At 43.2% G+C, this 16,036-nt stretch overlaps 1 protein-coding gene across 8 annotated transcripts in view; it reads right to left on the bottom strand.

Annotated features, from left to right (window-relative positions):
• Window positions 1-1,095: 1,095 nt before the first annotated feature.
• The window catches only part of LOC147461860 (pentatricopeptide repeat-containing protein At1g76280-like), a 37,750-nt gene continuing 22,809 nt past the window's right edge, over window positions 1,096-16,036 (bottom strand). For 3 of the 8 annotated variants that reach the window (XM_086509324.1, XM_086509323.1, XM_086509322.1), the window contains exons 2-12: window positions 14,782-14,951; window positions 6,302-6,409; window positions 5,785-5,967; window positions 4,895-5,635; window positions 4,713-4,808; window positions 4,188-4,376; window positions 3,798-4,025; window positions 3,370-3,516; window positions 3,108-3,296; window positions 2,794-2,913; window positions 1,096-2,250 (exon numbers count right to left, since the gene is read on the bottom strand). In XM_086509324.1, coding sequence (XP_086365450.1) covers window positions 1,858-2,250; window positions 2,794-2,913; window positions 3,108-3,296; window positions 3,370-3,516; window positions 3,798-4,025; window positions 4,188-4,376; window positions 4,713-4,808; window positions 4,895-5,635; window positions 5,785-5,967; window positions 6,302-6,409; window positions 14,782-14,940 — 2,553 coding nt within the window. In that variant the 5' untranslated portion in view covers window positions 14,941-14,951 and the 3' untranslated portion in view covers window positions 1,096-1,857. Of the gene's footprint in view, window positions 2,251-2,350; window positions 2,530-2,793; window positions 2,914-3,107; window positions 3,297-3,369; window positions 3,517-3,797; window positions 4,026-4,187; window positions 4,377-4,712; window positions 4,809-4,894; window positions 5,636-5,784; window positions 5,968-6,301; window positions 6,484-13,839; window positions 14,952-16,036 lie in introns of those variants that run through there. The other 5 variants (XM_086509326.1, XM_086509327.1, XM_086509325.1 and 2 more) reach the window with 5 other exon arrangements.

The following is a 16,036-nucleotide window of genomic DNA, read 5'->3' as shown; positions in this document are numbered from 1 at the left end:
AGAATTAAGCTCTCTAGAAGACTATTGAACAATCTCCCAAGAGGTCCAATGAGCATTCGACAACCCAATGGCTTGCCTGATTTTTATTGGCCAGGAGACAAAGAGATCCAATGAGAGTTTAGTTGCATTAATTAATTACCTAAAACTCTCACAAAAAGAAAAAGGGAGACACACGTCAAAAGGCTATCACTTATGCTACTTAACTTTCATTGGCTAAGCTGAGAGAGGTCCAAAGAGGTGCTAGCAAGAGGGGTTGACCAAGAGAGAGAGAGAGCTGAATTTTACAAGGCATTATGGCATACACACTCACACTAACTCATGTGTGAAGCAAGAAGACTCTCTCTCTCTCTCTCTCCCTCTCCTTCTCAAGCTTTAATGAAAAGCTTATCACATACTCCAAGCTTATGAGACGGGAGGCCACACCAACTCCTCTTAGCTTTGTGATGCAAATCCAACCAAGAGCCAAGCTTCAATGCATACTCATCTCCTCTATCATGCTAATTATTAAGCTATGCTATGCTAATATGAGTGATTATGTGAGGAGATGTACATCTTTCTCGTAAGACTACTCCTTCCTCTCAACCTACTCTGATACCCCGCTAGCTCTCACCATCTTCGAAGGTGTGTGAAGTCTTGGGTCCGAGACCGTGAGGAAATTGATGTTGTGTTTTATAAATGTTTGCTTAATGCTTGAAGCTTCCATCTTCATTGCACTAACTAGTATTAAATACAAAGAATTGTATTGTAAAATGTCTCTCTTTATGGGAGAAACCATAATACAAAGCCTTTTGGAAGGGGATTGGCTCCATGAAAATCCGGTCCTCAACTGTTGTCAATAGCTTAATTTCTCTCTTTTGAATTATTGTTCATGCTATCTAACTAGGTGTTATACTTTTTGTTGCTCTCTCCATCCAAGCACTCTTGTTATTCTCATTAAGAATCTATTCTAATGAAATGCTCACTATGTTCATGCTATTTTCCACTACACACAAGTTACTAGGCCATTATATGTTACAAGAAACAATAATATTTATAACTTAAAATGCCTGCCTTGATCTCTCTTCCAACAATTTCAAGGGATTAGGAATACCTATCCAGCCCCACAAAAGCATTTTCATTCCATGATCATCGGCGTATGAATACAAGGATTTTTCATAGCACTATCTCCCGGATGAAATCATCCGTCGCTAAGCTTTTTGTTACATTGTAGAGAAAGGATATATACCAATATTAGCCTCTTTGTGGGTCAACACTACAACTCTACATGCGAATTATCAATCATAAGCATGGATTTACATAAAAAGAATCCCATGCACCAAGGTGATACGCTAGCCTAAGATTATCATCACCATCTGCAACTCAGAAGGGTCCACAAGCTTCCATGCTGAGTGTGGCGGAGGCCAGAGTAGGTTGTGAGATAAATTCTTATCTATATCCACAAAATCTGCCCTCCACAGGTACCATGTATGGTCACTTTCATTTGTACTAATCTCTGCCTCTGCCGTCCCCATTTGTGTTCAGCTCTTTCTCAGGCAACTAAACACTAATAGAACCCATAAATCTCTCTTTTTCGTGTGCTGTTATGCTCATGATCTCTAGCACTTCAACACAAAATGGAGCTCCAATCACCACAAGGGGGTCATGATTGCACAGATTTTCCAATCTACCCTTCTGCAGGCACATTCAGATTGAAAGCGCCAGTTCACTGATTGACCCACGAATCTTTCTATGACGAATGATCTCTATCCCTTTGGGACAAAATGAAAAATGATCAGGCCATGGTGGCACCGGCTCTCCAAACCCTCCTTTTTGCGGACGCATATGAATCCCAAGCACCAACTGCCCATGAAAACATCATTAGAAGCCAATATATTGAGATCTCAAGCGCTTCGCCCACCAGCTTTCTTCAGCATTCCACTCGGCCATGGAAGCATTTCCAAGTCCTGATAGTCTGGCTGCCAGCAGGGCCTCAGAAATTGGGCCCTGTTTGATCATCGCATCCTTGAGTAGTTCTGATGTGCTCTCTTCTGTTTGTACACCATCTTCCAGACATATTTGTTTCAGAATGTCCTTCGACTGAACTCCCTCCGGAAGCATTCGCATGCTCAGCACTCGCAAAGCTTCAACAGCATCTTCTGTCTGATGGCAATTCAAATATGCGGAGACCACAAGTTCACAGATAGATATTGTAGGCTGTACCTTTTTCCGGTGCATATACTCCACTAAAAACTCAATCATATCCAGGCGCTCCTGTAAAAAAGTCGAAGTGCTATCAGTGGAGAAATATCCAAATAACAAACTGATGAGAAGAGAATAGTAATCCCAATAATCCAAGCCTAGGAAACTTCAGCAATGAATAAACATAAAGAGTGGTCATAACAACTCATGATAGGACGATACAACTGACCTATAATGAAAAAAAGCATTGAAATGGAATGGCTTAAACCAGTGGGTTTTCACTGCCTCAGCTCTTGAACAGCTACAATTTAAACACTCAACAGCAGCAAATTGAACAAAGAACTGCTAAGCCTGCAACACAATAGCGTGTAGTCATCATGCCCTTCCAGGGTCTGCACACCCAAATGGCATCATTGCCACGGCCATAGTTTCCCCATACGGTAAAACCATAAGGGAATGGAAGTATGATTGGAGTATGTTTCAACTCTTGAACTTGAAACATACTTTATTTCAAAAAAAATAAAATTAAGTGAGCTAGCAGTGTAAGACCCTGGGCATAATTTACAAGATAACAAACAAAGTGCACAAAATGAGAATCAAAACATAGCACCGTACCTTAAGCGAAGCACAGTGAATCAGAGTAACAAACGTTGCTTCGTTAAATGCCAATTCCAACTTTTCCATGTCTCTCAGAAGCTTGACTGCTGCATCCAGATCACCAGCATAACAGTACACCTTCACGAATAATACCAATTGATCAATTGATCAGTGATGTATCAACAGCGTCAAGCTATCATGCACATGCTCTTTCCTCACAATAATAGGACGTATTATTTATTCACACAATGTTTACACCGCTCATTCAGTCGGGGTGAGTGTGTGACCATTTTCTAGCGTATGTGCACAGAAGTTTTTGCCAACTTATATACCTTTATTAGCGTGGTGTAAGTGATAAAATCCGGCTTGAGATTCTCCTCGTGCATTTTATCCAAGTAATAAAAGGCGTCAGCAATCTTCCTCTGTTCAGCACACCCATTCATAAAACTGTTGTATGTTTCTCTATCCGGCTTCAAACCAAGAACTAGCATTCTATTGAAGACGTCCTTTGCTGCAGCCCACTATAAAGACACAAATGTAAAACACACTATTCAAAATGCTAAATGTACTATCAGTTTTGACAGATAAAAATACCTTTTGAGCTCGATTGCAGGCCGTTATTGCAATGTTGAAGGTAACAGTATCAACGATGGGAAGGCCATCACCACCTACACAACCCTCTGCAACATGCAATCGCCGTAGTACAGTGTCTACCATGCCTTCTGTAGAAAATGCAGCCAACTACAAATCAAACAGCCCAAATTTAGCAAATTGAAATATACACTGAATGTTAAGATGTTCAAAAGTGCTTGGATGAAAACAAGGATAAAGAGGCAAGCACATAAATTCATACAAGGTATTTCCAAAAGAAGGTGGTGAGAGGTAAATGCACAATTTTCTCAAGCTTGAGAGAAAGTGCATGCATGAATAATACACGGCTTAAGAGTTGCATTCACAAGTGCTAAAACTTGCAGCAATGCTCTAGTTGCTCTTTGTACAAAAGACTAGATGGAGAATCCTACCACAGTATTGAAGGTTCGGAAGTTGTGATGCAAATTGCGTCGTTCCATGTAAGTTTCGATGGCTTCAAGCCTCCGAGCAAGCTCATTATGTGATTCTGGTGTTCCATGCTCAAGCGGAAAGTTGACTCTTCCAAATGCTTGCACTAAGTAGAGAACTGTGACTACATCTGGCTCGATATCAGCTTCAACCATTTTTGAAAATACACGCAAAGCGCTTATAGGATCATCCTGCAAGAAAATCCAAATGGACACTTTGCTTAAGTGGCCTCACTGAACTGACTGTTCACTCTTGTTGGAACCTTTTAAACATTTAGGCCACGAATATATGCAAGAAAACGCAAACCAAAAACCAAGTAATAATGGAATATAAAACATCTCCCAACCTCATACCAAGGTTCCACACGCTTTCAAGATTAGGTTGAACGATATTGCCGAAGGCCCTTGATCTCCGCCAGTCTTCAGCATGCGCTCAAGCAGAGCCTCAGCCTTATCAACCTCCAGTTTTGCACAGAAACCGCTTAAGATAGCATCGTAAGTTCTTGTATTGGGTTGCACACCATTTACCTCCATAGCTTTTACCTGCAAATATGTGGTTGTTTACTTGAAATGGGCCTTAAGCTTTCAAATCACCAAGAATTTTCTTCAATGAACCAGTTTGTAACTTGGTAATGCATATAACAAAACAGAGCCTGCATGCACATGACTTCTTCATTCTAGGTGATGTAGTGAACTAGTTGCTTGAAGGTCTGAATCTAGAAGCAAATTGCCTGCCCCTTTAAGTGATAGCATTTTAAGCCTCCACATTTTTACCTTACGTGTGTACCAAATGAGGTTTATAACTGAGTGAAAACCAAACCTCCTTGCAGCAAAATGAGTTCCATGTACTTATCGAATGATTCAAAATTCAAAACTCACCACCTGAAAGGCCTGCTGAAGTCCTTTCTCTTTAACTACAGCTGTTAGCATCGAATTGTAGCTGCTGACATCAGGCTTTAATCCAACAGCGCGCATCTACAAAATGCCCACACGAAAACCACAAGATTCAGTAAAGTCAATCAAACAGCCTTCCGGTGATATTTGCAAGCTTTTCAAGGTACCTGAGTAAACAGTGCTGCAGCTAAACGAAGCTCTCTTTTGTGAATGACCACGCTAAGGATGGCATTGAATGAATCCACCAACATATTCTTCAACCTAGAAAGCTTATCTTCATATGGCCAAGTCATAGGACTTTCTAATGACTGCCGACTCTCAGGAAGCTCTTGTGATTGTGACTGCTGTAAGTTTACCATGGCAAGCCTTGTCCAACCAAGAATCTGGCTAAGAAAAGATTTATCTGGACTAACCTCATCTTCCCCTTTAGTGCGAACTGGAGCATCCTCCTGAAGCAATGCAGTTTTACACTGTGTATCTATTTGTGCAGATGCACCCTGTTCAGATGCATCAAGCTTGTCACTTTCATCACAAGCAGCTTCATCACCTAATTGGTCCCTGCTGGCAATCTTATCGCCTGAAGCAAGGGGTTCCTTTCCCAAACAGCTTTCGAACACTTCTTTTCCCTCCATTATCTTTCTGATCTCATCAGAATGTTCCATCTCTTTACTATTGAAAGGAGAAAGTATCCCCAGTTTCCTCTCAGAAAGGAGAAAGCCCTCGTTTCTTGCAATCAGTCGTACCATTTCCCGCAAGGTAAGAAGAGCCTCTTCTAGTGACTTTATTTTGCACAAGGCTCTTACTGCAGCACAATATGACTGCATAGAGGGAAGACCAGGTTTGCAACATCTCAACAAAAGAGACCAAGCTTTATGAACAGCTTTCAAGTCTCTCCTCACACCTGCAAGCTGCAAAACCACCAAGTTAGCATACCTTGATAAAGAGAACCTTTATTTGCACCAAAAAATTTATAAGTCCTTTCATGATGACATTCAGAATCCATTGCACTTAATAAATGCTTATGGGCACTGTTGGAAATGCTTTAAAAAGGGCTTGCCTTCAGCAGTTCAAGGTACACTAATTCATTCTCCTTCAGGCCCTTCTCTTTGATATAATGCAAACATTTTTCGGCATGGGAAGCACTTTGTGTAGACCAGCACCCGTTCAAATAGATGCTGCATAAGTCAATGTGCGGCTGCACATCAATACCTTTGCCCAGCTTATACAGCAGCTTCAAGGCCTGGTACAAATAAAAGTGAAGATAAGAACTTTCGGGCTTCAAGAGACACAAGGTGAATTAACTCTTATATTACACAGGATCTTCTATTTCTTCTATCATGCAAGCAAATTCACAAAATCACCAACGGCACATAATGACTCTGAGAAGCAACAAGCTTTCAGAATTGCATGTGCTTGAATTATACTGCCCGTCTCTGAGCAAACAGTCGTTATTAAATGCCCACGCTTCACCTATCTTCACTGACTGAATAACATGCAGCGTGCATATATTATTTGCAAAAGATAAACAAAGACTATCACAAGAGAAAAGGGGGGAATGTTTGTGCCTCCCATACCTCATCAAGTTGTCTACCTCGACACAATGCATGGAGTAAGCATGCTACTGTGTATATGTTTAGGCTAATTTGTTTCTCCAACATAAACATCCATATTGATTGCGCTACCTGCTGCCAATCTTCGAGATCAGAATGCTTCTGATACAAACCACCTTCACATATAAAACAAAACTATACTACTTCTGCACAAAACAAAACAATATTCTAAGGTGAGAATGAGCATCCCAATAACCTAGAAAAGGGGCACGTAAAAAAATTGTCCACACCTTTGTTACAGACATGCAACTTGACATAGCAAATGTTATATTAGGACATGGTTTTATGACAAACAAGACACTTTGTAGGCAATTGTTAAATTTCGGCCTGTTTGCTATCGTGTCGGTGATGCTGACCGGCTCAGGCAGTCACGGCACCTTTTTTGGGGCACTGCACTTTCTGAATAACAAAAGTAAGAGGCTACATCTCCTTTGCATGCGCACACATGTTGCGTAGAGGTTAGAGCACTCATTTCTCATCGGAGAGGTGCTTGGTTCAAACCGCGTGGAGAATGCCGTGTTGACTTTTGGTCAAAGTTTTATTGCCGGTTGAAAGTGACGGGCAACAGGGTGGGTCTGCTTCGCCACGATGGCAAGCAGGCCGAATTTAACTAAAACCCACTTTGTATTTAGACTATGTTCATCACTCTCTGTTTTTGTAAAACATGACATGCCTATCTATCTATTTCTTGCTGTAACCAGTTTTCTGTAAATAATGTTTGCAATACCAATTGTTACAGCTTTGGAAACGTTCAAGGATACTAAGTCTTCGGGTGTGGGTTTTTATCATTGTTTTCCATGTCCATGGCTGATTCACTGGTACTTGGCATGCCTATCATACTAAACTTTGTAAAAATGATTCTTGTGCTTCTGTAGAACTTCGAATCTGCGATTGTCCAAGAAATCATGATTTCAAGGTCGTATTTATTGATGATCTGCCTCCAGCCTTACCACCTTCAAGATAAGTAGATCCTGCCATCAAAGTGGTAGGCGGAAGCCAACAATTTTCGAAGCAACCTTATCAATTTAGTAAAACCAAGAAGGATGAGATTCAATAACACCTTCAAAATTCTTTTGATTGGGGGTTTGTTCGACCTCCTAAGTCTCCATGGGGAGCACTGCATACCTTTCTCGAAATAAAGATAACACTATATGCACTCCTTGATTAAAAATGTCTAAACAAACTCATTCTCAAGAATAAATATACGCTCCCTCGCATGGACGATGTGATGGATCGAAACGTAAAATGTTATACTTCAAACCCTAACTATACAAGGGGCCAACGGGGCAAGATTTAGATCTAGACAGACAATACTAGGAGCTGGAGAAAATGTGAGAGTGACAGGTCTCAAGGACATAAACAATGTGGAGAAAGAGGTCACAAGCCTTTCATCCATGATGGGGATGGAGAAGCCTTTGCACACAAAGGCATGGAGGGTAGGTAAGAAAAGTGATGGCACGGGAGAGTCTTCAAAGGGGAGAGCTCTCATACTACCCTTCTCCTCGTTGGAAGAGAAGAAGGAATTCTTGAGGAAGAGGCCTACTCTCAAAAAGACAGGTATCTTCCTCGGTGATGACCTAACTCTCTCGCAGCTCGCACATATGCGAGAGGTAATGCCAGAGATTACAGCGGTAAGGGAGAAGGGAAAGATAGCCTTCTACAGAGATGGACGGGTGGTGATTTTAGAGTGGCGCAATGCATGACGGTGCGAGACCTATGGGACCACGCTAAAGATGGCTACCTGGAATTGTAACGGGTCTATGAGGTTAGACGTGGGTGCATTTGAGGACAGTTTCAAAGACAAGGATATTGTATTCTTCTCAGAGACTTATCAGGCCCCTGGACAGGTGATGCCACATGTGGTGGGATACAGATGGGAGACAGCTCACAGGACAAATGCGAGATCGGAGCATGGGAGTAGAGGTTCAAGAGGAGTAGCAGTGTTATTCAGAGAGGAACTAAAACCATTACTGCATATTGTACGAAGAGATGATCATGCTAGGTATATGTGGGTGAGATTGAGAGCTGACACAGGCCAATTCCTATATATTGCCATATGTTACTTTCCTCCCAGTACATCAGTGTATGCTGTATCCAGAGGGTAGTCGCCTTTCTCTGTTCTAGATTATGACATTTGGGAGTTTTCTAGGGATGGTGATATCATTCTCCTAGGGGACTTCAATGCTCGAACGGGCAACTCGCAGACAGTCTTCTACAACACTTCAGATGAGATGCTTAGAGAGCTGGATGTGGGTGAGTTGAGACTTGATAGACGCTCAGATGACAGAGAGCAGACGGAGTATGGGAGATACCTCAGGGAAATGACGACTACACATGGATTAGCCATACTTAATGGCTTACAACGATTTCCTGGAGCAGCCGGTTTCACATGCTTTCCGCACAGACAGGGGGCAAGTACAATGGATTATGTTATGACACAACCGAGCTTTGTCCCCTGCATTCAGGATTTTACAGTGGGAGCCAGGCAAGTGGACATAGCAGTAGATCATGCTCTCTTGACACTGTTCGTTAAATTTCAGTATAGTACAACCGAGACATCCGGAGGCACGTCACACACCCGCTATACATTTACACCAGAGACTGATTTCGTTTATACAAAGGAGATCTGGGATCGTTTATTGGAAGGCACAGCTGGCACAAATGGTACAGGCCTCTCAGTGGAGGAGTGCACCACTCTACTGACTGAGACACTGCATGGGGCTGCATCGGTGGCATACCCACACACTCAGCCGGGCAAGAAACGACACTCTGGGAGCATGCCCCAGAATAGTTGGTATGATGAGGAGTGCAGAGAGATGAGAGCCTAGCTTCAGAGGGATCTTCTCTTAGGAGTCATCACTTACAAACAGTCTCGGATTGCTTTTCGACGCCTTGTGCGACAGAAGAAGCGAGCTTACCTAGCTCAGATGGAGCGAGACTTATATCAGATGTTCTTGAGTAGGGACTCAGGAGAGGCATGGCGACTCTTCCATGAGCACTCCCCTCTCCCAGTGATTACTTCACCTGATGTGTGGGGCCAATATGCGACATCATTATATACGGTTCCTGGACAAGAACCCCTTCCAGACCCTACCAAGCCTTGCCCAGCTAAGAGCACTTTCTTTATACCTGAGATGGTACAAAGGGCCATCGACAGGATGAGGACCGGGAAGGCATATGATCATGACGGTCTAGTAGCGGAGCACTTTATACATGCCAGGAATATGCTGATGGAGGTTCTTGCAGTGTTGTTCAATCGTGCCATGTGTGAGGGATTACCTGAGACTTGGAGGTTGTCTAATATTGTGCCCATCTTCAAGGCTGGTGACCCTATAGAGCCTAGGAACTACCGCACTATTATGGTGGGACACACATTGGCACGGTTGTATGCATCTATTCTGGAGCAACACTTGAGTAATTGGGTAGAAGGCGAGGGTGTACGAGCAAAGGGTCAGGCCGGCTTCAGGAGGGGTTTCTCCACTCTTGATCATATTCTGACACTCAGGGCCATCATTGAGAAGGGCAGAGCACATGGGAGACGGATCTATTGTAGCTTTGTGGATTTTCGCAAAGCATTTGACATGGTACCAAGAGCTCGATTGATGCGCAGACTACAGGAGATGGGGGTGCCCATAGAGGTGATTTGGGGGATTATGGCTTTGTACAGATCGGTGATGGGACATGTACGCACTCCGAAAGGGGTATCTGATTTAGTTCACTCTACTATTGGAGTGAAACAGGGCTGCCCATTGTCTCCTACTCTACTTGGTATGTATGTTGATGAGGTGTCGGATTACATTGACAGAGAGGGTGATAGGGGGCGCAGCTGGCGGGGACGTGGATCCCATTGTTGCTTTATGTTGATGATATTGTGCTGATATCTGACTCACCAGAGGGTATGCAGCGACATTTGGATGCACTACGCAGTTTCGCAGAGGATAGTGGATTGTGTGTAAACCTAGGTAAAACCGAGGTTCTGGTGTTTAACACCACACCGCAATGGGTCAAGAGATCAGTACCTACTATTGGAGTGAAACAGGGCTGCCCATTGTCTCCTACTCTATTTGGTATGTATGTTGATGAGGTGTCGGATTACATTGACAGAGAGGGTGATAGGGGGCGCAGCTGGCGGGGACGTGGATCCCATTGTTGCTTTATGTTGATGATATTGTGCTGATATCTGACTCACCAGAGGGTATGCAGCGACATTTGGATGCACTACGCAGTTTCGCAGAGGATAGTGGATTGTGTGTAAACCTAGGTAAAACCGAAGTTATGGTGTTTAACACCACACCGCAATGGGTCAAGAGATCAGTACCTACTTTCAAATATGGTCAGGAGATGGTGGAGTATACAGATGCATACACTTACCTAGGGGTAGTCTTTACTGGGCCGAGATTTTCTTTGCGAAGAGCAGCAAAGACTAGACTAACTAGAGCTGGTGCGGCTCTAGGAGGAATGGGAGGATGTGTTCGCAGGTTCAGTCCCAAGAACCTAGGACAAAGTTATGGCTCTTTGATACTTTGGTTGCCTCTACTATGTTATATGGGGTGCAAGTTTGGGGACCTTCTATAGGCCAGGATGGTTGGAGGCGTATGGAGAAGTCCCTGGTATCTATGATCTCTCGGCTGATTAGAGCCAAGGCTTCCGTACCGCACGATATCATTCGAGCGGAATTAGCTGCCCCCCCTATGGAGATTGAGGCGCTTACCAGATCAGTCTCCTTTGTACACAGTCTGTGGGATACTACCAGAGACAGATATGCCAGGGTAGCTCTAGAATCCTCCAAACAAGTAGCTCTTAATGGGGATACATCATGCTGGTATGCACAGATGGCATCATCGTTTCAGACACATGGTTTCACCATAGACAGGTTGCCTCCTTTTCAATACTCTCTTCAGGCACCCATGAGGTCTCTGACGCGGGTAGAGATTAATAGACTCATTCGTCAGGATCTGATCCAGCTCGACACCAGAAGGACATGGATAGAGCCGATACAGGAGTTGGGCACAAAGATGGCTTTCTATAGAGAGCATCTTCTCCACCTCACGGGGGATGGGTTTGTGATTCGACCTAGCTATATGGACACGCATCTTTCTCATGGCTTGCGTTGTGCCATTGGCCAGATACGCACGTCCTCACATCAGCTCGAGATTGAGACTAGCAGATTCAGAGGGACACCAGCAGATAGCAGGATATGCCGCTTGTGCCATCTAGAGCCAGAGACAGAGGTACATTACATATGGCATTGCACAGTGTACTATGAGATACGAGGCCGTTTTCATTGTCTATTCAGAGAAGGTTTTGGGCCTCTATCTAGGGTCATGAGTTATGAGGATCAAGGATGTCTTGGGCTATATCTACTTGAGTTACACAGACATAGAGAAACTTTACTGAGGAGAGTTGAAGAGAGACAATCCCAGAGACAGATCACAGATTTCTTTACACTAGATAATGTACACCCAGAAGAACAGACAGAGGAGCAACCAACAGTGGATAGGTCTGCCCGCACTACTAGCATTCTCATAGACCGAGCATTGGAGCTAGGGAGATCTAGACGACCCCGATGGAGAAGAGGAGCTACACAGTTTCGAAGCAAGCTACAACAAAGGATTCGAGCCATACTTTTTCGTCGTCCAGAGTGCAGATGAAGATGGATCTCTACTTCCCTCCCATATTGTCTACCCATTGTACTGCTTAGTTCACACATTTCACGCCTTTCACTTTTCACACCTATCAGCTTAGCTTAGGACTCCGCAATATTTATATTTTGTTATCATAGTTTAATTTATTTTCTTAATCTGACTTTGTATCAGATACACCGCATTGTAACTTTCTGGTCTCATAGGTCACTTTGGCCTTTTGAGGACGTTAATATAACATTTCATTTCTCTCTCTCTCTCTCTCTCTCTCTCTCTCTCTCTCTCTCTCTCTCTCTCTCTCTCTCTCTCTCTCTCTCCCCAATAGTGGGGCTTTGACCCTTTGCATTACATAAAATTGACCGCAGATCCATATATAAGAAAATGGGAAAAATCCTAAAAGGTATACAAGGAGATCATCCCAAATCAAACCACAAGATACATCTAGGGATAAAGATACTCTAATCAGGTCATGAAGTATAGCTATCAAGTTACAGAAATCTGCCCGAAGCTCTCTCCACCTCAGGCGCTGTAGCAAAAACCACAAATTTCCGTATTGAATATCTAATTGATAAGAAGCATCCGCTGTAAAAACTTCCTGTAGCAGCTCACAAAAGCCAAGGGACTATGAAACCCCTAGGCCTCCGCATCCACTATAACATGACCTCATGATGTACCCTACAAAAGGATGTGGACCTACAACACAACCAAAGTATAAGAGAGGCAGGAGGGACCCAGTCACTATCCACCTCAAAAGCCAAGAGAAGGTACCAAGATGCACATCTCTCTGACCATACCAACTGCCCTAATGCCTCTCTAAATTGACTCTCAATCAAATCTGCAAACTGTCTGATATCCATAAAGTAATTGGCGTAACCATTGTCTGCTCCTAGATGGTATAATAGACAACCTCCCTTGTTCAAAAGGAGTCATCATGTAAAACCTGCACTCTAAATTTGATCATGGAAGCTCTCTTTGGACCAAGGAAAATGTGACGTGCTCTTGACAACTGTAGGAAAAACATGTTGACACATAGTGGCCCACTCCTCAACGAAACATCTGGAGATCTCCAGAGTCCATGGGCCAATCGCAAAGAACTGAGCAGGTAAGATATCAGAAACCGGAATATCTGCTATAGATGTGAAGCCTGCTAAATAGTTAAAATCCTCAACAAATTGTGAAGACTCACTCTCCTGCACCCCTTGAACAATGCCTACTATAAGAGGCAACTCAAGCTACGCTTGGACTGCCATCGACTACAGGTCCTCTATCTCTTTGTCCAGCTGTCCTTGTACCTCCTCTCGATCTTGATCTGGTAACCTCTGCTCCAAGGGTCTCTCTCGGGGCTACTCTGCCTCTGTCGACCTCTATCTCACTACCAGTTTGTAAACAAGGATAGGTTGTGCATGTACCTATCTGCCTTCCTGTCTCTGTCTCTTTGTCTGCTCAGCATTGTGATGCTGCTTAGCACTCTGCACAGGGCCCTGCTGCTATGCAAAACTCTGTTGGGTTTGTTGTGGCTCTGAGGGTTGTCTCCCTCTAGGTTAATCCCTCACCAAGTGCCCCATCTCATGATATCTAAGGTACTGGTTAGCCATAATCCTTTACAAGTGTAGCCCCCCTTTCCACTCAAACATGATAGTATCTGGAAAGACTGTGGAAGGGTTGGTAGCCACCTTTATAGATGGCACAGATGCTTGGATTTGCATTGAATGCATGAATGGTTTGACAAAGATAGAACCCATCTGCCTCAACATGTCTGGCAACCAAAACTGTGTAGGCAACTCTAGAAAAGCGATTTTTACTCGATACTTTGGGACCTGACATCTATCCTCAAAAGCAGCTAATGTAAAATCCTCGTACCACGGATGCAAAAAAACCAATCTGTTCCGAAGCCGAGAGAAGTGTAGCTGATGACTCTAGAGGTGAGTTCCTTTGATGAGATACTGGCAATGAAAGTACCTCTGCCTAGCAAGATGATGTCCTCCACTTCGCCTTCATCCGAACCAGCTAGAGTGCACACGAGCCACTCCCAGACGTTGACATGAGCATAGGAGCATCCCCCCAAGCGGACAACAGCCCCTCTCTCGATACAATCACCAATCTTGCATTGTAGATGTTCTGAAATAACCACAGACGGTGCCATAATACTTGAAAAAGAACCCAATCGATGAAGCTTGGAAGTTCAACCTTTAAACTTGTAGAAACCGATGGTCCGACAAATGAATTCCCAAGCCCGAAACCACTTTCCCTTCCCACCCCCTCAAACCTGTGTCCCACAAGAGAGAGAACCCGTGTCCCGAGAGAGAGAGAGAGAGAGAGAGAGAGAGAGAGAGAGAGAGAGAGAGAGAGAGAGAGAGAGAGAGAGAGAGTGTGTGTGAGTGTGAGTGAGTGTGAGTGTGTGTGAGTGTGAGTGTGAGTGTGAGTGTGAGTGAGTGTGAGTGTGAGTGAGTGTGAGTGTGAGTGTGTGTGAGTGTGTGTGTGTGTGTGTGTGTGTGTGGCAAAAGAGGTGTAATACGAAAGGGAAACTGCTATGGGGACAAATTTTAATTTCTTTCTTTCTCCACTGCCCAGCAAAAAACAGAAACAAAGAGGACCTCCATGAGCATCCAATCAGCAAGCAGTACAAATATCTATAATATCAAATACGAGCAAATCACAAAATCACATACCTTGCGAGTTTGTCATCTCCAATTTGCATCATTATATCACTCAAAATAGTTGTTGTAGTTGTTACATCATGAACTACTTTGTATGAACATGAGTATGTTGTTTCTTTCGAAATGGCCAGAACAAAAGCTTTACCTGTGTGTTGACATGAGACCAACATGCTTGAAGCATTTGATTACAGTCCAATAAGCTAACATTGTTTAGTTTAAAAAAACTACGGAGTTGCTTCCTTGCCATATCTTCCTCTTTGCTTTCCAATGCACGAAATATTCTTAACTTGATTGCATTCTTCATAACGGCATCCTCTACAAAGGAGATATTTCAGCCTCTCTCTCTCTCTCTCTCTCTCTCTCTCTCTCTCTCTCTCTCTCTCTCTCTCTCTCTCTCTCTCTCTCTCTCTCTCTCTCTCTCTATATATATATATATATATATATATATATATATATATATATATATATATATGGAGGAGATTGATGAGATCCGCCAACGACCGATGCTAGATCTCCTGTGATTCAGCTATCCCAGCAAGCCGCCCATTTTTGCTTAGTTCACATCAACCAGTCTAGGATTCCATAGTATATATCTTTGTTTTGTTTTGTTATGTTGTTATTTTGTTACTCTGACTTTGTATCAGATCCACCACATTGTAACTTTCTGGTCTCATAGGTCACTTTGGCCTTTTGAAGACGTTAATATAACATAACATTTCATTTCATTTCATTTCTCACAAAAAGTGGTTTTTGACCCTTAGTGTTAAATAAAATCTGACCATAGGTCCATATACAAGAGATATGGGAAAAAGGCTGAAAGATACACAATGCGATCATGGGGGAAAATCCCAAAAGAAACCCTAGGATACATTAAGAGATAAAGATATTCTAATCCTTAAGTGATAATGAAGCTCTCTTGCTGTGAAAAGCCTACACAAACCTGCCAAAAGCTCTGTTTGCCTCGGGTGATGTAGCAAAAACCACAATGTCCAGTGCTAGGTATATGATTGATGTGAAGTATCGACTGTAAAAAGACTCCTGTAAAAGCTCACAAAAGTCAAGGGACTGTGAAACCCTTGGTTGTGCCTCCAAAATCATCCGCATCCACTCTAACATATCCGGATGTTGTACCCCAAAAAAGGATGCACATCTATGAACAGCCATACAATAAGAGAGGCAAAAGGGACCCAATCATTGTCCACCACAAAAGCCAAGGGAAGGAGATACACCTCTTTCTAATCACTAAACTGACTCTCAAACAAATCTGCAAACTATCTGATATCCATGAAATACCTGGTCTCAACCATCGTCTGCTCCTATACGGTATCAAAGACAGCCTCCCTCGTCCAAAAGAAACCCTCCTGTAAACCTACACTCTAAATCTAATCATGGGTGGTCTC

Source organism: Adiantum capillus-veneris, chromosome 3 (assembly GCF_014529385.1).
Source record: "Adiantum capillus-veneris isolate H3 chromosome 3, ASM1452938v2, whole genome shotgun sequence".
Lineage (NCBI taxonomy): Eukaryota > Viridiplantae > Streptophyta > Polypodiopsida > Polypodiales > Pteridaceae > Adiantum > Adiantum capillus-veneris.
Note: the sequence above shows the minus strand (reverse complement) of the source record. Positions and strands in the feature narration are given on the sequence as shown.